General features: G+C 40.9%; 1 protein-coding gene across 6 annotated transcripts in view; it reads right to left on the bottom strand.

Moving 5' to 3' along the window:
• The window catches only part of LOC106549269 (voltage-gated potassium channel KCNC1-like), a 63,054-nt gene that overhangs the window by 30,776 nt on the left and 5,300 nt on the right, over nucleotides 1-26,978 (bottom strand). For all 6 annotated transcript variants that reach the window (XR_015696480.1, XR_015696479.1, XM_087713810.1 and 3 more), the window contains exons 2-3: nucleotides 25,455-26,244; nucleotides 9,630-10,563 (exon numbers count right to left, since the gene is read on the bottom strand). Coding sequence is in view for 4 of the 6 variants with exons in the window: in XM_087713810.1 (XP_087569936.1) it covers nucleotides 9,630-10,563; nucleotides 25,455-26,054 (1,534 nt within the window). In the remaining 2 variants the exon portion in view is untranslated. The remainder of the gene's footprint in view (nucleotides 1-9,629; nucleotides 10,564-25,454; nucleotides 26,245-26,978) is intronic.

The following is a 26,978-nucleotide window of genomic DNA, read 5'->3' as shown; positions in this document are numbered from 1 at the left end:
TAGTACATATTACTGGGAAGCGAGGCATTTAATTTTAATTTTATTTCTTACAAATCCAAGATGTAAATGATTCCTTATAATTACAAGTGACAAGCAATTAACAGTCAAGTTTCAGAAGATTTTGTTCAAGTGTAACCTATGTTCAAAAATTAAAGTTGACTATATTTCCCCACTCAGAAAATTATCTTTAACTGCTTTGGCAGTTTGGCCTAGGCAATACTCAGTTCAGTTGCTGTATATTAAATACCAATTTAGCCATGATTTTGCACCCCAGTCTGTGGCTCAAGAACACTAAAATAAAGGTAGTTATCATGTCTTTCAATTGGATTTGTGTTGAGAATGGATTCCCATCTATATTCTACTAAAACTCTTGTGTGTATGACTGAGAGAAATGGTGTAAAGCTTTTTCAACCAAAGTACCTCAAATAGGTTAATTTACAGCATGCATCCCAAAAACTGGTCCAGACCAGTACCCATGACATCCATGGAATAGAAATTTGATCAATTTTATAAAATGTTTTATGACATAAACATTATCATAAACCAGTTTATGACATAATGCAAAATGTCATAAAACATTTCCTGATGTTTGACTGTGCTATACGTTTTAACATGGGTTACCTTTAACACAGTTACATCCATGAATATTTCCCTGAATTTTTAAGAACTTTTCAAGTATATTTAGAAACTTTGCCATTGTTGAAGGTTAAAGGCACAGAAGAATTTCATAAGGAAATACCGCTGAAGCAATGATCCAATAGGTCACAGCTCTTCTAATATTTATTTAAAAATAATGATTAGGTTCCCGAGGAATCTACCTCAGGAATTGCAGTCTAATGTTAGGTCCTGTAGTGGAAATGATGACAGATAGACTTCTGTCCAACTGTCCAATCAATTAAACAAGCAAGCCCAAAAGAGCATTTTTAATATAATTCACTAATCAATTTCTAAAGAGACAAAACAATTTGCCTGAAATTGTTAGGGCTACCAAATTTTTAAAATGTACAAATAAAAGTATCCATGGGTAGGATATAAACAAAACATGCATAATGATGTCATTATACAAATGCTATGACTTGTGTTCTTGAATCAGACATTGTGACTCAAGTAAGTCACATTTGGCGATGACATCAACACACACACACAGTGTCACTGCAGTTTGCTGCAAAGCACATATATAAGAGATTTTGGGTTTCCTCGGGAATTATCATAGTCTGAAATAGAAAATTTATTTCATTTAGAGACAGTGTTCTAAATACAGTGTTTGGCCTTCATAGCTGCGTTCTCGTATCTTGTCCAGATCTTTAATATAAGCTACATATAATCAGGCCCTTATAATCATGCAATCCTGTGGAGGAATCTATTGTTGGTTTTATTTTTAACCTGATAATATGACTTGACATTTGAATGGATGAGGCTATCAGAGGTTCTTGTCAAAAATCATTATGTTGTAACTTGTGAGGAAATTATTCTAGAATGATCCAATGCTGTTAGAACAATTTTTCTTAGGGAAGGGGATAAAGTTTGTTGAAATGTTGAGACACTGTTGAAGTGGAAGGGCATTGCTTTGTACAGAATTAGGAGCACCCTTGTTCAAGTGGTACAGTCTCTGATTTCGATGGACATAATGGGGTATAGCCTATGACCCTTACGGAAACATATTTTACACAACAATTGAAATAGCAACTGAAACGCTAAAAGCTCCCATTTATCCAGTGACAAAATACATGCTTGAGCACTAGCAAGCTCTTCGTGCTGAAAGAGATATGCTTCTTTGAGCAAAGATCTCTGGAAGGCTTTTGGGCCACAATAAACAACTTTGTATTCTGCACGTTTATCCACACTGACATGAAACCTCTGTCATTCCTAAATTTAATTTTATTGCCTCTTTCACTGATCTTTTAGCAGATAGGATGAATAACTTTTCCATTCTTCCTCACATGAAAAATTGTCTCATCTATGCGTCTCCTCCAGGCTTTCCCCCCAAACTAAAGTAATGGGTTTTATAGTTCTTGCCCTCCAGAAATCTTTCTGCAGCCTGCATTGATTTGTCAGCTGAGCAAATGTTGCACATCTCCATGGAATTCCCTAATGCCAGAGAAAAGGCCCTGAAAACTGCAAGGAGCCCTAAAGATATCCTATTCTCTCAACTTTTTCTCATATATTAGTCTTCTTGACACTTTTAGCATTTGTATAGTTATTCTTAGAATTTCTTGTCAACAACCTTCTTATGCTCTTGTGCCCAAAGCTAAATGAGCTATCCCAACTCAATGGTAACCAAGCCAAAATAAAATACATTATCATTCTGTGTAACAAGATGTACATTAATCTCTCTTTAACAAGATGTGGAATGCGGCAAGATATCCAGGTCATATTCAACTCTTTATATCTTTTTGAAATCAATTCCATTCAATCTGAAATAGAAGAATGATTTAATTATGGTGCCACAATGGCATGGCCATCAATTTTGATACATGGCAAACTAGAGTGGTTTGGTTTCTTTGCAACTTTAAACAATGGCTAGGATTGTACTATAAAACACTATACCTTTTGGGGGGCAGAGGGGGCTGGAGTGAGGAGAATTTGCTAACCTTGTGAAATGTTTTGATGAAGATATTGTAGCCCTAAGGTGAAGTTTGAAAAGATGGATGCCATTTGAGAAGCATTTATAAGCCATCTGTGCAATTGTTATACATATTTCTTTGTTCATTTATTTATTAAATTTATGTGTAGAGCTTATAAAGACTCATAGGTCAAATTATGCCTCTACTGCATAGGTATTTTATTTTAACTGTATTCAAAGAGCCACATATATTCAGTTACTATCTCCATTGCTATTCAGATTATTGTGTTCCACATAAGGCTGTATTAAGGCTACCAAAACTGGGATGCCACATTTGGTCTGTAGTGGAGAGATACAGAAAGCTCTCTGGTAATTGTCTAGTAGCCATAGGCAGTATGGACTCAAAGGAACTCATTAAATAAATCTTTGATATCTTCTGGAACCATTTTTACTATTGTTTTCCAAGATTTTTTTACATTTTAATTCCCCCTTTCTTCTCAGATCCTTCCAAATAAGCACTCATTCGCTAAATGTTCATAGATTATTTTTTTAATGACCATTCCAAATAGCGATCTTTCCAAAATAAGTCCTGGCAGTTCTGTATTTATTTAGAATGAACTTTTCTTTACAGAATTGGAGTGAATATCTTTTTTTTTTTTGCTTCAAAGATAATTAAATGGATTACATTAATTCACAACCTCAAGATTGCCCAATTTTATGGTTTTATGGTTATTGCTGTTCCTGCGAATAGCAGCCTGACATGGAGCATTAGGGCTAGTCAAGGAAAATCTGTTGCCAAAAAAAGAAAATAAAAATTCCTATATAAGCACTCTGCTACATTTAATGGCTGCCCCTCAGAATACCACAGGAGGCAAGAAGCTCAGATTACTTCATCTTTGATCAATTTTGATCCACAAAAATTAGCATGTATAATAATAGTAAATAATGCTGGAAGGAAAGGCCTTCCGAGGCAATCTCACCACTTATATTAATCATTTCATATATTGAAATGAGCGCATAAATTGAGTTGAAGGATTTGCAGGCAACTTGTTGCCATGGAAACCGAAAAGCATTGGGTTATCAGGCAACTCAAGTGGAAAATGTAAGGCTGTTAGTGAAGTAAAAAAGAGACTAAGGTAAAATTAAGCTGGGCATAAAGACTGAGGTTGCAGTTGTCAGATGCTGTTTGTGCCGTGCCCTGACAGCAATAGCTCCAGCAACCACATCCCCTTTGGCCTCCCCTGCTATGCAGTGCATAGCCAAGAGCCTGTTAAATTAAGTGAATCCTTGCTCCTCCGTTGTATTTGCTGCAAATGGGCTTCCTGGACCCAAAGGACCTGGAGCAGATGGAAAGCAAGCTAGGAACTGATTGTAGACGCTGCAGGCCTGTCATCACACAGTCTTCTCTTCCTTCCACTTCTGCTTTGCGTTCTGTCTTCAGGATCCTTTTAATGAGTGAACCCCAAAGAAATGTGTTGGATAAGGATGTGTAGTAGTTGTAGTGATCACTTTGCTTCAGGTTGCAGTTGGGTTCCTCCACCGCAAACCTGAATTTCTTCTGCGTCCGGATTGTTCCAGGGCTATTAAGTTTCCTGTCTACCCAGCTCTGTTCTGCTTGAAAGAATTAACCCTCTTTATTTATTTTTCTATAAAGGCAGTCCTGTTTTAATCTTGAACTCAAAAAGCCTTGCTAATCAACCATAACTAACCTTCTCTCCGAAATAACAAACTATTGCTGAAAAACAGTGACATACGTAATGGTTAAGGGACTGACGCTGAGGAAATCCATGTTCAAACCCATCCTCAACCACAGAAGCTCACTGGATAATTTCAGGCCAGTCACTACCTACCCAAGTATAACAGAATTATTGTTATTATTTGGAGAAAAATAGGAGAGGAGTACTTGTGCAACTCCTATTTAAAGAAGGATATAAATCTAAAAAATAAAGAAAGTTACCTATTGATTTTTCCCTCTTCTGTTGTTAGGGAACCCAAATATCCTATTGATGATTCTCAATCTTGGCTGATTGAAGATGTGTGGACTTCAATTCTCAGAATTTCACATCATGCTGGCTGTGGAATTCTGAGAGCTGAAGTCTACACATCTTCAACCAACCAAGGTTGAGAAACACTGTTTGAACTCTCGGCGTTTACTAAGGAGGTGCATTGCACTTCCCTTCTGGGATTTTATTAGTAAATTTCCTGTTCTTGCCAGCACATAATATGCTAGTCCAACCCTGAATATCCTGGCTATTTGGGATATTCTTTCTCAAGACAAGAAGGGTTGTAGACAAGAAGTATTTTGTTGTCCTTCTCAGCGCAATTACCCTGATCAGCAATCTTCTTTAGCCACTCAAAGAAAGAAGAGGCCTTAAAGATTTTTTTTCTTTAGAAATTCTTCTTTAGAAATTTTTCCTTAATTCTAGGTTCCTTCTCTCCTTGATTAGTTTCCATCCATTGCTTCTTGTCCTGCCTTCAGGTGCTTTTGGAGAATAGCTTGACTCCTTCTTCTTTGTGGCAATCCCTTACAAGGCTATCATATCACTCCCCGGTCCTTCTTTTCATTAAACTAGACACACCAAATTCCTGCAACTATTTTTTGAATGTTTTAGCCCCTATCACTAACAATTCCACTAGAGCTAAAATGTTCCCATGAATCTAAGTCACCTATTTCTAAGCATTATTGCCAATATCATTCCCTTTTTTCCACGGAAGAAAAAGAATACTAATTCTCAATCAAAAATGGCTTGAATTGCCAAAACAGGCCCTTCGATCTTTACGTATGAGTCATTTTGGAAGGACAAATCCTTCCAAATCCATAGCCAAGGTGGGATAACCTAAACTGCTTTCTGGAACAACACGTAGGTCTTTTTATGCAGCAGTAGTTTTTATGCCACCTCCAAGAGTCAGCAGTTCAAAATACAAAGAGAGAAGATAGCTGAAGAGAAAGAGTTTTTGGTTGTGGGTGTCAGAAAGAGAGAGAAAAAAATAGCATTGGCTACTACTTTCAAATTACTGACTACACACAAAATTCTCAATTCACAACTGCACTGCAAAGAAATTATGCTCTGAGGAATTTTTTTCACATTTTCTAGGAGCTGATCATGCCTGCTAGAATTAGACACACTGCCAGGAAAATTGATAAAAGTCTTGAGAAAAAAAGTGTCTTCTCATCCAAGAAGCTTCTTCATTTCTGAATTAAAAAAGCTTCTTGAATGAGAAGTAAAACGTCTTCAAGCAAAACAAAGATAGTCCAGTTGCCTTTTGAAAAAAGATAAGAACCTTTATTATCATTTTTTCTATGAAAAAGCACCTTTGAAACAATAATGCTGAAGGAGGAGTGGGGGTTGCCTATATTTTATCACCTTCAATAGGAGACAGTCTTCTTTAGCTGCCTTAGGGCTTTTGGACAAGCTTGGCCCAAGATAGTTTGGAATCCATTCTAATATTTCACCTACAGGAATTGAGTGAATTGCTGGTTGGGCATTACTTCACTCCTATCACCTGGGATGACGGCCAAGGTCCTGAGCCAATGCATCTGTCTTGCAACAGAAGGGAACAGCTGTAGCCTTAAGTGCCGTTGCTGTTCCCCTGTATCTGCTGTCTGTCCGTGTTTGCCTTATTCTATCAAATAACAGGTCAGCCCTACCTTTGGTCAACCTTCTTTAATATAGCTATCCCTCCAATCCAAATTCTATTCAATAAATTAAATAAGTTTAGGAAGATTTTTCTAATTCAAACATGGCCTTCATCATCCCCTTCTTTTACACTGGGGTGATATTATGCAATCTATGGGATGTATTATAAAGTTATCAGTGTAGGAAAAGTTTCTAATCTAAATATGGTTCTTAACCATCCCTTCTTTTTCTCTCTCTCTGAAGAGATAAGAGGCCATGAGGTGTTAATAATAAAGATAAGGAAAAAAACCACTGTTTCTCAACCATGGCAACTTTAAAATGGGTGGATTTCAACTGGAGAATTCTGGAAGTTGAAGTCCACCTATCTTAAAGTTGCCAAGGTTGAGAAATGCTGCTCAAGACAATAGATTTGAGTGCCATTAAGTGTGTCAGTATGGAAAACAGCCAGCTCTTGTATAATCCATGAAGAGGGCTTTGATGCTCAATATGTTTTGGTTTCCAAAGGGTTTTTGCTTCAAAATGCTTCATATTTCCAGCATTTGCTTCATAGCTAATGAGTAAAGGAATCTATTGTTTTGAATTTGGGAGAATTCCAATCTACCATGGGAAAGTGATGGGTAAGCTCTATAGCAGGGCATTTGGATTTTGAGGAAAGGATCAGAAATTAGCCTTGACACAATTTTGCCTCTGCTGTATCCTCCAAGTAAGGGTGAGGGTTCATTCTCTGGGCCTGTGGGTTGGTTTCCAAATGTTTTGTTAACAAGCTGGTAACATCTTCTGCAGAGTTTAGGGGATGTCAGTGTTCTTCTGTTTATAAGGGCTTCAGGTGTGGGTGTCAAGTGAGAGTCTAGGGATGGGTCAGCTCTGAGTCATTAGTGAGTCTTGTACTGATGACTCAGAGCTGACCCTCACTTGACAAACCCACACCTGAAGCCTTTAAAAACAGAAGAACACTGACATCCCCTAAACTCTGCAGAAGATGTTACCCAGCCTGGTAATGAACCATTCAGAAACCAACCCACAAGCTGGGTGAATGAATCCTCAAACCCTTACCCTTATCCTACACCAGAGCTACAGATATTTGCCACTATTGCAATCCTCCAAATAAGCTGGTATGCCTAAAACAGTGTCAAAGAGTTTCATTTTATGGACTAGTTGTAAAATATTCAGTGTTACAACTAACGTCTATGTCACTGATTAATAATTGGGCTAGATTTAACACAGATGTTAGGGTCTCATATTACTTATTATTACTTACAGAATAAGAATCCATCTTTAATTTCCTGTAAAAACAATTCTGATTAACAGGAAAACAGAAGCTTCAAATGCTTCCTCTTTAATGCCTTGAAAAGGGCACTTCCATATGTAAGGGCTGTACCAATCCAATGTTGCAGTCAGTCTTCTTTGTCTGCATATTGTTGTGGCTCATGGAGATCTTCTCACATGAGATGATTAACTTTTAGCTCAGCAGATACTCCAGAAAGATTACTGGGAGAAATAGTTTGGAAGCATTTCGAAGTGCTGCAGGTCAAGTAGCTTTCCATTGCCAGTAGATCCCAACTTCTCCTGCCCCCTATTTTTCACATTTCCCAACTTCCTCAAGGGCATACAACGTCATATATATAGATGGAGGGTTTCCCTCCATCATTCACAGTCCATCGGACCAGCTCAGTGGCTAGTAGTTGGTTGCTTTCTTTGCTACAAAAGATAAATGTGCAAGGGAAGAATGAGAAATAGAATCCTGAGGACATTTATGTCACTATTTGAAAATGTCAAGAGTAGGAAGGGCAAAGGAATTGTCCTTGGAAGCAAGGTAAGGAACTAAAAAAAATCATCCTTGGGCCACGGAAAATTTTATTCTTTGTCTCTTACTTGGCAAGATCTTTCCAGCTATGCCTTCATGATCTTAAATAGATATGGTCTCCAGATGTTTCTGAATTAAAACAACAGCTCCCAACATCCGTCACTATTGCCCAGGTTGGTGAATTTTAGCAACATCTGGAGAGGCACAGATTCACTTAATGATGAGTAAAGGTTAATAATTTGCTTTAAGAAATTAAACAGTTTCCCACAGAAGAAACTCTATGCTGTCTATGCATTTTGAACTTTTGCACTTGAGACACAAACAGGAGCTTATAATATTTATGCTTACATACATGGGACATTATCTTTTTGCTCTTGATTATTGTTTTGTTGTTATGGTTAGCAATCTAATGCGTTACATAACTCCATTCCAAAACAGATTGAATAATAATTTCAGCTTTGTTTGAAAAAAAAGCAACATTATCTGATCTTTTTTTTAAAAAATCTACCTATTTTAGAAACTTACAAAGCTGTAAGTTCTTGCATGAACTTTTTGCACTATCATACATGATTTTATGAGTATAACATTCTTGGGCAAACTGCACTTAAATCTTGCCACATTTTTACAATTTCACAAATTTTTATTTTAAAAAAACCTAATGTAATTTGAGGGATGAAGATAACTTTCTGAGGATGATAGTTGTGGTCTGTGCAAGCACACGGTAGTTGATTTTTGACTTAAAATTTTATCACACATTTACCAAGATGTTTTCAATGAGAGACATCAGTGCTAATGGTAAACTCACCTGGAAAATGTTCCTATTAATCTTTCTTGTAAGGCACAAACTAGCATATACACTTGTGGACAATCTTAGTATCCCAGACACTGTTGGGCTACAAACCTCTTCACCTTCAGCCTGCTTGAGAAGTGCTGGGAAGCAGAAATAATTCTTGGATGTGCTCCTCTGTTCCCAAGTGGTACAAAAGTGAGACTCAACATTGTAAAAAAGCCCATGTGAACCAAAAACATTTCTTTAAGATTCTCAGGAATCCTAAATCTACCTGGTTCTGTGTACGGGTAGTCTTCAACTTACAATCATTCATTTAGCGACTATTTGAATTTACGATTCAGAAAAAAAATTCATTTACAATAGGTCCTCACACTTACGACCATTGCAGCATCCCCACAATCATATGATCAAAATTCAAGAGTTTGGCCACTGGCATATATTTACAATAGTTGCAACTTCTTGGGATCATGTGATTGTCAATTGTGACTTTTCCAGCCAGCAAGCAAAGCCAGGGAGGGATGGGGGTGGGGACTGAATTTGCTTAATGACAGTTGATTAACTTAACAACCCCAGCAATTTGTTTTGACTGTGGAAAGAAGGTTGTAAAATTGGGCATGACTCATTTAATAACCACCTTTCTTAGCAACAGAAATTATGGTTGCAATTCTGGTTGCAAGTTTGAGGACTACCTGTGCCTCCTTCCCTATAGTTTTAATTTCTTAGCAGGAAGAGAAATTGTTAGATGCTAGAATATTTGAAAATCACAAACAGTATATAGATCTAACTCAGATGTAATTAATTTAACTATTTCTGCCCATTCTGTCTCCCCCTTACCTGCCCGATTAATCTCGATTATCTCCTCTTGAGCCAAGGGGCATGAGTCACCCTGGTTGCTGCGATGCGGGGACTGCATGTCTGGTTTGCAGTAGTTGGGTGAGCCAGGTTGGGGGGCTCGTGGGATGTGCTTGTTCTTTTTCTTTGGTAGTTTCTGCTTAGCCATAGCCAGCGAATAATACATGCCAAAGTTGTTGACGATGACTGGCACAGGCATGGCAATGGTCAACACACCAGCCAAGGCACACAGTGCTCCCACCAACATGCCTGACCAAGTCTCAGGATACATGTCACCATAGCCCAAAGTCGTCATGGTCACTACAGCCCACCAAAACCCAATGGGGATGTTCTTGAAGACGGTGTGCTTGCTGCCCGTTATGTCATCTGGGTCAGCACCGATCCTTTCAGCATAATAGATCATGGTGGCAAAGATCAAGACCCCTAGGGCCAAGAAGATGATGAGGAGCAAGAACTCATTGGTGCTGGCCCTCAGCGTGTGACCTAGGACTCTCAGCCCTACGAAATGCCGGGTCAGCTTGAAGATCCTTAGGATCCGGACAAATCTTACCACCCTCAGGAAGCCCAACACATCCTTGGCTGCTTTGGATGAGAGGCCACTGAGGCCCACTTCCAGGTAGAAGGGCAGGATGGCCACAAAGTCGATGATGTTGAGGGTGCTCTTGATGAATTCCATTTTGTCTGGGCAAAAGATGACCCGGATGAGGAACTCAAAGGTGAACCAGATGACGCACATCCCTTCCACGTAGGTGAGGAAGGGTTCTGTTTCCATTTCATAGTCCACCTTTACGCTGGTACTGTTCCCCGTCTTTATTATTTCTGTCTTGTTTTTGAAGTGGTTGAAAGCCTCATGGGTCTCTAAGCAGAAAGTGGTGATGGAGATGAGGATGAAGAAGAGGGAGGCAAAGGCCACATACTGGAGAGATGCAGAAGGACAAACGTATGGGGAAGAAGCAGACAAAGAGGAACAGCAGGGAGGCGAGAATGTCAGACAGGAAAGGACAGGGAAGGAAAACATTAGTGCTAACTCATAATTGTAAAAGAACAAACTCTTCTAGAAAAGGAACAACCTACCCTACAAAAGTCAGCCCCTTCCCAATAACTACTGTCTCTTCAACAAATAGCCATTAAGTATATCCCAAGAGACAGCAAATACCCCACTTATCCCAATGTTAGTGAGGGAAAACTGAGGTATGGGATAAGAGGGAAGGACATACTTCGTTTTTAAATTGTAGCCCACTTTTTAAAAAATCCTCATACTTTAGCTAGACAATTAGATTAGATACTGATGTGTTAGCCTAGTTTTCTTCTTATGCAAAAGTTTTTTTTTTTTTTAGCAAATGGAGGGATCTGCATTTAAAAATGGTATCCCCTGCAGTCGTTTCTGCCATCTTAATATATCTAAGTCAGGTCTAAAAACTGTTGGAAGAAAAAAGCCCAAAATGATGTAGCAGTGAGTAATTCCCCCCCTATCATTTCTGTATTGTTGTATATCAACCCCTACATTACAGAGATCTATTTTAAGTAGTATCCTGAGATAGTGGCTTATCTGCTTATTGTACTTCATTCATTACACCCTATAACCAATTAAATGGATTGATCTGCATCTGATTCACTATGGATGGGGGTGCTAACCATGTTTGTGTATGTTGCATACATATGCTTTCTTTTTGCTGTCATAAAAGCCAAAAACTCTAACTAATCTATTGCCTGTCTACCAATAAATCCAGATTGTTTCCCAACACAGGTTTTAGCTTGTTAGTGTCTGCCCATTTTTGGGGGTCATGGTTCCTTGGTGGGACGTCTTTCCCAATGTTTTCTTCCCATTTGACTGGATGTGGAGTTTTCATCAAATCTCCACTCTCAACAACGCCTCCTCCTTGAATTCGTAATAGTTGGTCACCATGTTTAATAGCCATCAATCAAATGTTTGTCTGGCCACCTTCTAAAGCAGCCTTCTTCATTAAGATACCGTTCAGCTAGGGTGGGATGGAATTCCCACAATTCTGGCTAGCATAGCTGAAGCATTTAGGGGCCACAATTTGATTTAAAGGCATCAGAGACCAGGGAAATCTCAACATCTTGTAGGGATAGCCAGCCTTGTCTCTGCATGCATCCTAAGAGAGGATGGGAAACATTGCCTTTCTTGAAGGAAGTTTTTCTTGGAACTATAATATGACTATTGCCCAATATCCTCTTTTTTTTACATTTTTGTCTTATCTTTATTCCAAAGAAACTGATGTGAGTTCATATTCCTCTATGATCAAGATCATTCTGAGAATTTATAGCAAACAAAGAATTCATAAGTATGCTTCCCCAGTCATAGCCTAAGGTTTTAAACCAGAGGCATCTAACCTTGAGAACTTTAAGACTTGTGGACTTCAACTTCCAGAATTCCCCAGCCATGACTGAGTGGGGAATTCTGGGAGTTGAAGTGCACGAGTCTTAAAGTTGACAAGGTTGGACGCCTCTGGGCTAGCCATTCATTCTGTATTAATTCTCAGCTGATGGTGGAGTAGAAAAAAAAGGGATTCCATTAGCTGCTCAATTATGAAATTCATTCCATGATTTTGGGTCAATTATTCTTTTTTCAGACTAATCTACCTTGTAAAACGGATGCAATAAATGACTGGGGAGGGAAGAACCAAAAAGAACTTGCTTTATTCCTTGGAGGAACTGGAATCTATTATTACAATATAATACCTATTTAGCATTCACCAAGTGACAGTTGCATTATGCAGGTACATAATTTGCTTAGGTGACACGAAAGTCAACATTTTGATTTGAGACTCTGAGCCTGAATTAAAAAAAAAAACAAGGAAATTTCCCACCCTTCTGACTGTATCTGCTCTTTAATCTGCATAGTGAATGCAGGTTGCAGGTCTCTTCCCTTGGTGTGAATTTTGGTTTATTTTTGGGCAGAATTGCAGTGATCCTGTCACAGCTCTTTTGAGGTCAACTTTGTTCCATTTTTTTGGTTGCATTTTCACACTGGGAATTATAGGTTGTAAAAGAACAGGAACCATTGCAACTTGGCCATAAACCATTGTGCCATTTAGGGAGCAAGCTAGGGATTTAAAACCTTGTTGTTACAAGGGAATTTTGAGATGGTAAAACTTTTCCTCCTCCCCCCCCTCTTGAATTTTTGCTCTTTTTCAGCAGAATTTTGAATGTTTTAACTATTCTAACATCAGTAATTTGGATGAATGAATAAAGAGCCCAGAACAGAAAGGATTCTGCTGAGATTTCAGGCTCGGCATTCATGTGCCTTCTGTTATACCATTCTCCTATTTTAGTCCCTTGAGAAAACAGTGAAAGCAAGCAATGACGCAAACAGTCATGTGCTCCCTTGCACATATACTGAACACTTCACATTCATTCACATCCCTCCATTGGTATGCACACAACTCACACAAACTCTGATTGTCCAGGAGTTTTAGCTGCTACATCATTACCAAATGCTTTGTCACCACGTGGGATCTGACACTGTCCTCTGAGGTATGTCCCATATATAATTATGTACAAGTAAATATTTGCAGGCAATCTTCAACTTACTTTCCCCCAGGCTAATGTGCACAAGTGTGCAGAAATCATTTTCTCACTTCAACTTCAACTGCATGCATGCATACACACACACACACACGAACACACACACAAATCCCCTCCTTCCACAAATTAGGTTTCTCCCAGCCATAGCCAGCCTACCATGATTTAACATATTCATCTCAGTACAATATGCAATTTTATAGGCCCTATATGAATATGGGCTCTGGGGAGATTATACCTATTTATTCATTCCTTCCATAACTCAATTTTAAAATTACAGAACACGTTGCCTGCCCATATCTCTCTGCGGTTTGACACACGCACCACCATGCCCCAATCTACTTTACAATACAAATAAGGTAATTGTTGAATGGAACTTTATTTACCAATTTCAATTAAGTTTAAGTTGGTTTAACTGCAGACTGACAGGCAAACAAAATTTCGCATATATCTGCACTTAAATACAACTACACACTCCCTTTCATAGATATTAGTACATTCTATATAAAATGTTTGTTGGTATACTCAAACTTTTTCTGAGAGTATATTTATATATATTTGTGTGTGTGTGTGTACACACATATGTACATATACACACTATATTTCATATAAAGATGAATTTATATTCCCATACACTGTTTGCTCTAATGCACCCAGAAAAGCTCTAGGCTATGCACCAAATATGCCTTTATACATGCACAGAACAAAATCTTCTTTGGCAGCACAATTCTCTCCGAAGCTACGCACATACTTGAGCTTGCTACACATACCACAGATGTATGCATGTCATAGTACAATGCAAGCATGATTGCCCTTGCTTATACAACTATGTACATAGATTCCCCATTCATGTTTACGCTTGTGTGCAAAACTCTCTTTCACTCTCTACTCTCATCTCCTTTCTTGCAGGGAAAAATCTTGCTGCTTGCTCTCTGCACTGCATAGAATTCCCGTCCCGTCAGCACTTTCTACAAACAAATCCTAGAATCCTTTTTGAAGCGCAGTGCGGTGCCCAAGAACTGGAGGGGGGTGAGAGCAGGAGGAGGAAAAGATGAAGGGGAAAGCCAAGGAATTCAAGGGAAGGGAGGGAGTTGAGGAGAAGGAGAAAACCGAGGATTAGGTTGATGCTTCTACTGTGGAGAAACTATTTGGGTAGAATCTTGTTTTTAAGAATGGCATTCTCCACGGAAGGAAGGGAAACAAGGACAGATCTTTTGAATTCCCAAAGGAGTGCTTTACCCAGAAACCATCTCGTGGTTCTGACCCACTTCCAGAGCTGGGTATATCACATGCAGCTTTTCCAGCTGCTGGAGGTTTGGGGAAGCAGGCTGAATGGTGCCCTCATCCCTCAATGCTACATGCTGTAGTCTACATTCATTGCCCTTGCAAAAAGTAATGAGAAATGTTCTATATGGGACCTCCTTCAGGCAGCGCTGGGAGTCCCTAATCATTCAGATGGAAATAATGACTTCTGTCTCTTGGGAACCATGGTATGGCTGGGAACAGAGTACGTGGGAAAGAGAATAGATATGACTCATGTAACTGTTCCCGGAAGGTGTTTGTGAGGCAGGAAGGAGACCAGTACAATGTCACACAGCAAAGGCATGAAGACAAAAAGACACTGTCAACTCATCACCACCTTTTTAAACTTCTCTTCCTCCAGAGAACTCCCCAAGTTTTGGCCTTATGCATTCCCTCCAACTCATTACTAGGGAACTCAGGATTCCTGTCACTTGTGACTGTCATTGGCCCTGCTGCCTTGGCTAGCCAACCCCCGCCTTCCCTCTTTTCCCAGGGCTATGACTGCCCTTCTGTCAGTGCAGGAATAGTCCTTTTTTGAAATAAATGAAGGAACATATTGCAGTAGCAGATGGAAGATCCAGCAGGGGTGGAAAGAAGGAAAGGAAAAAATAAACGTATATGTGTGTGCATTTGGTATAGGGCACAAGGTCAAAAAAATAGAACTTTATTCTGAAATCTCTGAAAAAAAAGCCTGACTTAGCTGGCATTATTCCCTGAGATGACCTTAACTTTAATTTAGCTGTTCAAAGCTTCCATTCTACAACTTGTGCGGAGAGGGAGAGTGGAGGAAAACCTAAGTATAGATCCAATGAATATGGTGAGATATTCTTTGAGTATTAGGTAAGGTGTAAGCTCTAGTCAGTCAGTCATTTTTATATGAGAACCAAAATGGAAACTCTTTCTCCAGACAATTCTTTTCCGTCTTTTTGATTCTTTCCAAGTGGATGCGGAGTGTGGAGCTTGAAATAGATACGTATAGTTTTTCGTGTGTGTGCAATTTGTTTGGTTTCTAGAAAAGAGAAACTAATGAGAAAGAATAAGGCTAAATGGCCCCCTTGGCCTTTAAATGTGATGTGGAGTAGGTGCATGTTCCAAAAAAATAATGGCCAGGACCAAAATATATATTTGCCTTGATGTCACTTACATTTAAATTAACCATGTTTGGAAGTTCATGAATGTACTTAAGGCTTTTGGGGCAGCCCGTGGTCTTAGATCCATGATAGCGAACCTATGGCATGCATGCTGGAAGTGGCATGCAGAGACATCTCTCCGTCGTTGCCTGTTGCTCTTCCGGGAGCACCAGATACCAGAAGACCAGGTGATCAGCATGCATGTGCAAGCTAGGGAGCTGCTCTTCTGGTTTCTGGCACTTGGTGCCAAACAGGTTCGCCAACACTGTCTTAGATTGTTCTCCTTGGGTTTAAAATATAAGTCGGTTGGAGGAAAAGGTTTGAAATAGACTAAATAGGAAATAAATATTCCTAAATATTCAGGAAAAGTCTGGGACCTGTTTCATTAAAAGATGGGTAGCAAGCCTCAGGTGTTTCAGGAATCGTTTTGCTAGAATCCTCCAGATTAACCAAAGAAATCTGTGAGCCCAAGTTCAATTCAGAGTTTGTTTTTATCCCTGAATCATCAGACTTTCAACTCAAGCATCCTTCGCTTTCAGATTTAAGATGGAGGAGCCTTCTTATGATGATAGGGAATCAGAAACGCACTCTAAATTACCACTCCTTTTAGCTTTCTCTCTGTTTACTTGGAGATTAACTGAGGGTTGAGAGGTGTTGCAGACTGCTTGAGAAGAATCTACTTGGGTCATTAAGCTTGGATGCCTGGATGTATAAGTACCTGAACTGATCTTGGCTGAACAAGACAGATTTGGGAAGCCTAGGGCGGATGGTTTCTCTACAGCGGAGAGAAAGACCAACAAGGGCATGCAGATGGATAGATCATATTGGAAGGCTTATAAGATTCCTTGAAACAGGCAAATAAGCACAGACCTGTCAGAGATGAGCAGGTAACATTGCTTGGAAAGACAGTCTCTCCCCCTAGCCACTTTGAGGTAAATTTGGATAATAGCTTATGACTGGAAATAATATAAGCAAGTAGTGTTATGACTTTAAATCTCTACTGTAGGCAATGGTTGATCCTGAAAGCTGTACTTTCCATTCTTCAAGAAGATCTATTTTAATGGGGAAATAGGAAACAAAGTAAACAGTAAATAGATGAATAAAACGAGTGGGGTGGGGGTGGGGGAGAAAGATAGCGAAATATGTAAACATCAAATGCAGTGCAGATGAAGGATCTTGACGGCAATTAAACTATAATCCCTCTCCAATGATTTATTTGCAATGCCTCTATCCCCCCCCCCCCCGATAGTCTGTGGCTGTAAAAAAACAAAAAACATCCAGAGCCTTGTGGCACCTAATTAATTTATTATGGCTTGATAAGATCAATGCTGCAAAAGGAGATGAAGTGAAAGGTAGCAAACCAAGCTTTGGAAACATAGGATATTCGATCTAGATCAGATGTGGGGAATGATGGCCCTTTTATGGCTTGTGGACTTCAACTCCCAGAATTCCTGAGCCATCCATGCATGTCCACAAGTCATAAAAGGGCCATTTCCCCCATATCCTGATCTAGATAAACAAGGGACCATTTTCTTCTTACTGAACCGGAGTGACTTTTATTTGGGTAGGAATGAGAGATAGCCTCTCCAAATGCTCTAGGACTTTCCCATTCTTTCCACAAAGTTTGTTGTACAGGTAGTCCTTGACTTACAACAGTTCATTCAGTGACCATTCCAGGTTACAAAGGCACTGTAAAAAGGGACCTATAACTATTTCCCACACTTATGATCATTGCAGCATCCCCATGGTTGCGTGATCAAAATCCAGATGCTTTAAAACTGGTTCATATTTATGACAGTTGTAGTGTCATGGGATCATGTAACCCTTTGCAACCTGCGGACAAGTAAAATCAATGGGGAAGCCAGATTCACTTAACAATCGTGTTATGAACTTAACAACTGCAGTGATTCATTTAACAAATGTGGCAAGAAAAGTCATAAAATGGGGCAGGGCTCACAACAAATTTCTCACATAGCAACATAAACGTTGGGCTAAGTTGTGGTTGTAAGTCAAGGACTATCTGCACATCCGTCCTTTTGCCATAACAAAAGAAAGAACTCAGGAGCTAGAAAAGTGGGATAAGAATGAGGTCAGTCCTCTTTTGTCATTCTCCTTTTGTGTGTGTGTGTGCGCGCGCACGTGCACCATCATCCACTTTGATTTCACTCTATTGTCCTATCTTTGTTCTTTAAACCATGATTTCATTTGTAAACTCATACAGATAAAAGTAATTATGCTGAAATTACAATGTCCCATGATTACTACACATTTTTCAGCAATGCTTTAAACACATATGCACACAACACACACACACACACAAAACACACAAATATTGCTTTCCAGAACCTCACTGGCCTTATTTCTTTTCTATTCTTCTTCTCTGTAATAGCTGAGTGAGATATTGCATTTATCATCCTCATATGACACCTTATGCGAAACCCTCAATGTTATCTTATTTTTAATGCAAAGCATGATAGAGTAACCTCAGTTAGCAAGGTCTGGAAGTAGGAGAACATTTCTGCTTCTGTTCTTGTTCCTATGCGTGCATTCTTTCCATCAGCTGCTACTGCTGGATGCAATACTGCAGTTCAGTACCACGGAGAGCAACATAAAGAAGTCTGGATTAAAACCCGCAGTAGCCCAATTTCAGCTCTACAAAAAGGGTTTTTCTATTTTCAGCAGTAGGAGAGATAGAAAGGAAAATATTTGCTTGGTATGGAAAGCCTTAGAATAAAGGGATCAGACACTAATTAGTAAGTCCTTCAACAAGAAGTTGGAACAAAAGACAATCAAATAAAATTGAAGAGGGGAGTGGTACAAAGTTCTTGAAACATATGTGAAAGCCATCTAAGGTCAACCAAGTATCTGTATGGCTGGAATCACATACCATACCGGTCTCCAAACCCATATTAGAGTGTTTAAGATGGTTAACATTATGCAATTGTTCCTACAATATGCTAAGGTAAATAGTTGGTTTTATGCAACAATGAAAGCTTTTAGCCTGATCTAGGGTATTGTGAAAGGCTAGTCGGTTTGTACTAGGGATGAAAGATATGCAAGAAATGATGCAAAATTAAGACTTCTGAACTTTCAGAAATGAGGGGTTACATCTAGTCTTCCGGGAAAGTGGAGAACCTAATGAGATATGTTGAGATTCTCAAGCAAGACAAGAAGTAAATATCTGTAATAGAATACATCATCTTACTGAAATCTAAACTATTCTACATATTTGTTGATTTAAAACAGAAAGAAATGAGTTGCAGGGTTCTGAATTTGAGGAAGGTAATTGTTTTTGAGTCTTTAATGAAGTAGCAAAGAAGGATCATGGATCAAAACAAAAAAAAAGAATGACATTGTTAGGCGCTATACTGTGAAGTGGAATTGGAATTTGGGGAGAAAGGACTAGGAGAAGTGAATTAATATGACTGGCTTTTAAATTGGGGAAAGTGGGATAAAGTGGTCTGAGGGATGAGTTAAAATCCTGACAGATTTTTTTGGAACGATTTTGAATAGTAGGACAATAAAATATGGAGAGCTTGCAGTGAGGACTGGGAAGGACGCCAGTCTTGCAGGTCAGAATGGTGGTCACGAACTGAATTCAGAAAGTTGTGGAAGTAAAATGGAGACTGCTAAATTCAGACAAAGGCTGTTGGGTGTCAAGACTTGTGGGTTCACTGAGTGAGGAAGTGTATAGCTAATGTGCTGGAAGAACCAAAATGCCTCTTGAGCTCTTCACTGCAATAAATAAGAATAACTGGTTCTTGCCAATGTTTGGAATCTATTCCCTTTCTGCAGTCATTATTCACAAGCATCATTAAAAGCCTTTTTAAAACCCTCTTATTTATCTCCTTTCACATCGTTCCTCCTTTACATTCCCCAAGAAGTTGAACCACAAATTCTGCACCTCTGTTTAATCATGCAAGGGTGATTACAATAGAAAAATTAATATAAAAGAGAACGCAGTTGGGTTGTTCAGGATTTGAGAAACAGAAAAGGGAGATATACATGGTCATGAGATTGGAGGCACCCCTAAAGGCCCCAAAGATTTGCTTTTTTCTTTCAGATTTGAGATTTTAAAAAAAATGTATGATATTGTGAATGAACATGAGATAGGGAAGCAGAAGTAAATTTAGTTTAAAATATAATTTTAACTCCGGTAGATCTTATTCTGCTGGACTAGCGTTAGTATTTTGAGTGACTCAATTACTCTTAGATCAGAGTACAACTTCAGAACCAAATATATGGGAGGAATATATCAGATATGAATTCTAACTGCAGGGTTATGTTAAAGGGAAAGACAGCTTTGAGTCAAGCTAGTTAGCAATGATTTGGATATAGCTTGTTATCACTATCTTCCTGATTTGTTTTCGAACTTTCCAGTGCAAACTGCCGCTCTGGAATTTCTTAGTGGTCTCCCACCCAAATACTATAACTAGGTGACTCTTTATTTTCTTTGAGATCAGCCAAGGTCAGCCAGGTACTGCAGAGGGAAAAATAACTGAGATTTTTTTTTATGATGCTAAAATTAGCGCTGGCTTCCTTATTTTAGTCAAAAGTGCAGATCTACTGTAAAAAAAGAACCCCACTATTCAACAGTTGTAATATTAGGAAAAGATAACTGTCTGCATTTATTTTCCATCATGCAAATTTCCTGGCATATTGGATGACCTTCTTCTTTTTCTTCTTCTTTTTTTAGCAAGTCCCCCATTTAACAGGAAACAGATTTGTTCTGAGATTTTTTTCTGATTTTTCATCCTCCATTTCTGTCCCCCTTTTCTTTTCCTCTTGCATATGTTTCTAATAAAGTTTTTAAAAATGGCACATACCGTATCCTGAAGAATCTCTTAAAGATGATCATGATAAATTGAGTTAAGGGAAGATATTAAAGGGGATCTTAAGGCTATTTAATTTGTGTTTTCCTCTTTCACTGTTTTCTTACTGTCATTCTATTCGCACATGACCAGTTTCTGGTTTTTTTACCACCATCAACGAACCATCCCTCTTTCTTTAATGTCTTCAGAACACCCTAAAAAGTTTTTGTTGCTGAAATGATACAGATGACCTTATGCACATTTTGATGGTAAACTGGATTCTCAAATTATCAATCATCCATAACTAAGAATATGGTTCTGCAGTGTAAACGCAGTTATTAATTTTTGAGGACACAACAGCTATAGTTAATGAATAACGGGAAGGGTACAAAATCACTATAGAAGTAAGAGTATATACAATCCCATAAATAATTGAGATCGGGTGGGATACAAATTTAATGTATTAATATTATGATGATTGGTAGCATAGTAGCCAGATGTTTAGACCGCATTTGGCATTTTTGCCCACCTATTCAGTCTTTCCCAAGAATCTGGGACAGGCAGATGTTGTTGTTTAATAATATTAAAGGTATTGTCATAGGATGTAATCAGCTGATGATGATTTTGTCAATTTCGATGGTATTCAAGTGGTGCTCCAGATGTTTTGAAATTGCACCCAAGGTGCTTATTACTGTTAGTGGTATCTTCATTTTCTTTTGCCACAGTTGTTTTATTATTATTATTTGGATTGCACCTGACATTTCCTGTTTATTTTAAACAGTATGAAAAAGCTTATGCTATATTTTCTATACATTCTTCACCTCAAAAGGGAGGTAAACTAAAGTTGAACCTGCAAGGAAAGATAACTTGAGAGGTCCATGCAATGCTATACTGAGTTGTCCATCTACAGTGTGGAGGAAATGCAGTCTCTGAAGCCGTGGAATTTTTTTTTTTCTATGTACAGTATATGCCTTTATTGTATGAAAGGAAACATTTATATTCTGGAGAAGAAAACTTTGACGATAACCCTAACCACTTTCTACTGAGAAGAAAATCCTACTGCGTATGATGGGATTTATTTTCCAGTAACATGCTTATATTTGCAATACACAGCCGGTGAATTAATTCAACTGGCATAATATGCTCTATAATCTATTCCCTTATCCACATTATTGGAAGTATATATTTACTGAAGTAATTCTGGGATGCACGTGATATAAATAACAATTTGTCTTTATTCTTTAAAGGAATTTTAAAAGTTTGAGAATTGAACAGTGTCTGGAAGGAAGGAAGAAAGGAAGGAAGGAAGGAAGGAAGGAAGGAAGGAAGGAAGGAAGGAAGGAAAGAAAGAAAAGAAAAAGGAAGGAAGGAAACAAAGAAAGACACAAAGAAACAAAGTAAAACAAAGGTAAAAAAAACTACATAAACAGATGAAAAACTTGATAATTGGAGGGGATGAAGGATCCATCTATAGATATGCTGTCTTCATGAGCTGCCTAGGAGTTTTCTCCATGTACACACTCAACTTTTCAATATTCCAGCTGTTAGATGCAGCTATCCGATAAGCGTTATCAAATATGCAGTTTTGAAGTTCCATCCTGCCTTTGCCGTAAATACATCCATCATGGTTCTTAGATGGAAACTCAGCAAATGTGGTTTTGGAGAGATCTTTTGCAGAAGAGTTTGTTCTATGCACCTAACCTCTGTTCTGTTCTTCTAGCTAGTTGTCTACCTGTTCTTTCTAGCCCACCTCTGTTCCTTTTCTTTTTACCATGTCGGAAAGTTGATGCAGGTGGTGGGTAGGAGAAAGACAGAAGAAATGCTAAAATTGGGCCACTTAAGTAATCTCTGCAGCCTTTTTCTGTAGGTTTTTCATGCTGATATATTTCAGAAACAGTAGGCTAGACAATGAAGTCTCCTTCCACAGTCTTCAGTAAGTATTAATATCTTATTCCCATTATTTTTCTTGGTTGGGTGAGTTGGGGCGGGGGAGGCTACTAAAACTGTAAATCAAATCTTGTTTAAATGCAAACAAGGGGGGGGGAACCAGTATTGTACAAAGGAGGGTGATTTCTAGTCCCCAAATTGTTCTCCTCCATTTATGGAAACTCCTGACTTGATGCCCGCCCAATGCAGCACCAGCTCATAATCTCGGCTCCTACCATCCACATCCGTGGCCCCCTCCCTGGTACTAAAATTCCTGCTTTCTCTCTTCATCTTCCTTCCCACTGCAACTTTTCCTGGCTGTGCTCCCAACTGTGTGGGGGAAGGAGGAGGGAGGGGGGGATATCTGACAGAGTTTGCAGCTTTGAGACCCACTGCCTGGGAGAGAAGGAGGTGGGGGGAGAGGGAGGGAAGCTGCCACAGGCTGCCAAATGCCTGCCTTGCACTGCAAACTCTGGGGTTTCCACACTGCACTGCGGTGCCCCCCCCCCCCTGCTCAACCTGCTGTCTCTGCAGTTCAGAAGACAGCAAAGCTTTAATATACGAAAAAGAGGGACCGGGGAGGTGAGGGTCCTTGTCAGCAGCAGCAACTTGAGTTCCTGTGCAAAACTGTTTGAAGAGGGAGGGGGGGTGTTCACTGCATAGAGAGGGGAAGCAAGGAAGCCAGCCAGCCAGGCAAGCAGAGCAAGGAATTCTGAACTGCAGTGTTTGGAAATGGAAAGGGGGGTCACTTTGAGGGACATTGTTTCAGTTTGGGGGGAGCGGTGAATCCAGAACTGCAATGCTGAGGAACACTAGAGTTTCTCCCCCCCCTCCATTGTGTAAAGGATTTGCATGTGTAGAGAGACTTAAAAACCTGAGAGATTGGCCTTGGGGCAATGGGTATATGAGAGCAAGGGGCCCAAACTTTTGTGTGGGACAGAAGGATTTTAAGAAGGGAAGGTATATAGGACAGCAAGGGAGGGAAAGAGGTAGAGAGAACACGAATGAGGACAGGAAACCTCAGTGTGGGGAACAAGAAGGAAAGAGTTTGTAACGAGCTAGCAGCACCTCCTGCCGGGAACGAAGACATTCTCTCTTAACACTGAGAAGCTAGTCATAACTCTGGAGCATGCGTATTAGGGCCCTCCTGCCGCTACACATTACTACTTTCATTCACACATTTATGTACTGTGGCGTTCAACTTAGAGTCTTCCTTCCCCACCATATATTTGGCAACCTATTTCTGCTGCCTCACATTAATCCTCACATTATCTCTGTGCTTCACACTCACACTCACTCACACACACACACTTCTCCCTTTCCCACCCTTGGCCTTTTGCACATTTTCTCCGAAACTCAGATAACCTTCTCACTCTCCACTCTAGGGCACACAACCATCCAGCCCCAAGCTCCAACCTTATTTCCTTGAGGGAAGGATCTTGGCGTAATCTTCACTGCCAAATCCATTTCTTCTTGGTTGGCCCTGCAGGGGGTAGATATCTGCTTGGTTCCCCAATTCAATATCACATTACCCTAACCTGATGTCTTCCATATGTGCTCAGACTACAGATCCCATTGTCCCAGACAGCATGTTGATGAAGCTGCGTGGGTTATGGGAATTGTGGCCCAATTTCTTTAAAGGCTTCCAGATTGAAAAAAGAGTGTCATGATCCATTGCTCACTTTCTGGGCATGTCCTTTCCACATTATTTGTCCAAATTTGTGCATGAGATACAGCTGGTGCATCCTCCCCCCCCCCTAGAATGGTTTAACTCCCCCCCCCCAAAAAAAACTCAGCGCCACTCACACTTCCAAACTGGCACATCCTTTCATCCATATCAAATGCTGCATGTATAGATTATACCTTTAGGAGAGTATTTTGTCTGTTGCTTACTGCTCAATCGGCATTTGAAAGAAGTTAGTAAATCACTGCATGCCTACTCCAAATAGCCCCCTCTGTTTTTCTCACCTCTTCGGACACGCACACAAACACACACACACACATCCCTTTCTTCTCCTAAGATTGTAATTTCAAGATTCAAGGACAAGTGCGGAAGGTGCTGTGGGAAGGGGGCGGGATTTGCAAGCAGAGAGGCCCGCTTGTGGAGGGAATCGAGATTCAATTACAAAATCAAACAACAGTTGTTGCCTTTTTCATGGGCCATTTCTCCAGCTCACTTCGGAACCTGAGCTAGTTGCAGAGTGTATACTTTACATGGCAGTGCCAAATTACGAGCACGGGATTTGAGTTTGGTGCTTGCCTACATGAAACTTCTACAGCACCCTCCCCGAGTTTGATATCCTCTAACACTGTTAGGATTGCAACCTAAGAATTCCTCTGGGGTTGATTTTGTGGTGTCAACACATCAGTGCAATTCTGGCACCTGCGGTCTTAAAGTCTTAACACATCCAGAGAATACCAGATTGGGGAAGGCTGTCCTACAGAACTATTATTGCTCTATGGACATTTTTGGGCTACCTGGAGCTAGGACTATATTCAAATTAAGACTCTATTTGGAGGAAGTACTAGGATTTCTACCCATTTACCCATTACACAACTCAAGCTTGCCATTAATCCCATGTCCCTCTTTGTGACACTAGTCCTATAGAATGTGCTACATCTTCTTCTAGAATGTGCTACACCAAAGATAACCCAACACATCTGTCTCCTCCTCCAAGCCTCTCTTGCACCCGGTTATCTCTTTTGAGGTCTACATTTATGAGTGCAGAATCCTACGGGGGTGCTCATTTACTTTGCCAACAAATTGGCAGAATCAGGCTCATTGCAACAGCCCCAAGACCGTCTATGTCTATTTCCCCTTAAATGATACTAAAGAATGAAAAGGGGGGAGGGGATTAGAAATCTTAGGAAACACAGATGGGAAAGACCAGGCATGTGAAGGAGAACATTTTCCTAGCAGGACATTCTTCAGATTGCTAGAATTCAGTTATACTTCCAACCCCCAACCCCCACCCCATCCCACCCTCTAAAGCAGTCTTGTTAGATGGGGCAGTGGGGAGGAGAGGACCTCTAAGAAGACCCGCTTGGAGGGGACGGTAAACCCCCACCCCGCCCGTCTCCTTCGGACTCACCCGGGCCATCTTGGAAGAGTAGGGGTCTTCGAAGAGCGCCCAGACCTTAGGCTGCCAGCTGGACCACCAACCCAGCTTGCGCCCGTCCTCCTGCAGGCAGAGGCGCTTGAGGTCTCCGCTCTCTTCATCTTCCTGGCTCTCCGGGGCCTCGAAGCTGTCCAGGGCTTCCTCGGCGTCGCGGTGCTGCCGGTAGTTCATCCAGCAGCAGGCTTCCACGTCGGTCTCGTCGATGCCCCAGAAAGCCAGCTCTTCCTCGAAGAGCGGTCCGCAGACGTCGGCGGGGCAGTGGAGCTTCCCGGTGCGGTAGTAGTTGAGCACGTAGGCGAAAACTTGCGGGTGCCGGTCGAAGAAGAACTCGTCGACTTTGGGGTCGTAGTCGAAGTTGCTGCAGGCGTCCGGCTCGGTGAGCCAGGACAACCGCGTGCCCGGCAGAGTCTTGAGGGTGCTGCGGTAAGTCTCATGCCGGATGCCGCCCACGTTGATGACGATCTTGTCGTTGTCTTCGTTCCGGCCCATCTCCCCTTTCAAACATGACTTGGACGGCGGCTTGTTCCCAGACTTGCGCCCGCGGAAAGAGGAGACGCACACTGAGCTCAGCATCGGGGGCGCGGGCCGGGCCGGGCCGGCGGCGGGGGAGCCGCCCCCGAGGCTGGGCAGGTGTCAAATCAGGGGACGAGGCGTCATCGCGGCCCCTCCTCCTCCTCCTCCTCCTCCCGCTCCCGCTCCCGCTCTTTCTAGACGGGGCGGGCGGGCAAGCGAGAGGAGGGAGTCCGCGGCTCAGCGCCCGGCTCTGCAAAAGAGAGAAAGGAAGGGACAGGGAAGGTGAGTGCGGACGCTGCTCCGCCACCCTAACTCCCCCACCCATCATCCGCGGCTCAGGATTTCTCCCCCTTCATCTCGCCTGTCGCCTCTACTGTCCCCTCCATCCACCCACTCCGAGCGCGCCACCTGCACCCTTCGCCCTCGGCCACCTCCGACCCGTCTTTTTTTGGGCGGCCAGTCTGGCCCCCTCTGCTCTGCTGTGCTCCCTTCCTCAATTCGCGCTCTCCCCCCTCCCCTCCCCCGTCCCTATCCCACTCGGGATCCCCTCTGCCGAAAGCTGTGGTGACCTCGGTGGGGACCCTCGCAGCCTCCTTGCGCGCTATCCTGCCAGCATGCCGCTCCATTTCTGGCGCAGCTCTGCAGGTCCCCCTCAGCCGTCCGAGGCCTCTTCTTCTTTCGTCTCTCTCACTTTTGCCGCTTTCCTGCAGTCTCTTCCTTTACCTATCTTTCTTCCCTCCTTCCTTCTTTCCATTAAGTCTTTTCACTAATTTCTTCCCTTCTTCCTTTCTTCTTTTCCATCTGGTCTTTTTATTCATTTCTTCCCTCCCTGTTTTCTTTTTTTCCATTCAATCTTTTTCTTCCTTCCTTCCCTCTCTCACTCCTTCCTTCCTTCCTTCCTCCCTCCCTTCCTTCCTTCCATCCATATTGTCATTCACTCATTTATTTTCTTCCTTACTCCCCCCCCCTCTCAATCTTCTAAAG

This window comes from Thamnophis sirtalis, unplaced genomic scaffold (assembly GCF_051295495.1).
Source record: "Thamnophis sirtalis isolate CommonGarterSnake01/CBP01778 unplaced genomic scaffold, rThaSir2_p1.2 scaffold_4, whole genome shotgun sequence".
NCBI lineage: Eukaryota > Metazoa > Chordata > Lepidosauria > Squamata > Natricidae > Thamnophis > Thamnophis sirtalis.
This window is presented reverse-complemented; position numbering and strand designations above follow the sequence as displayed.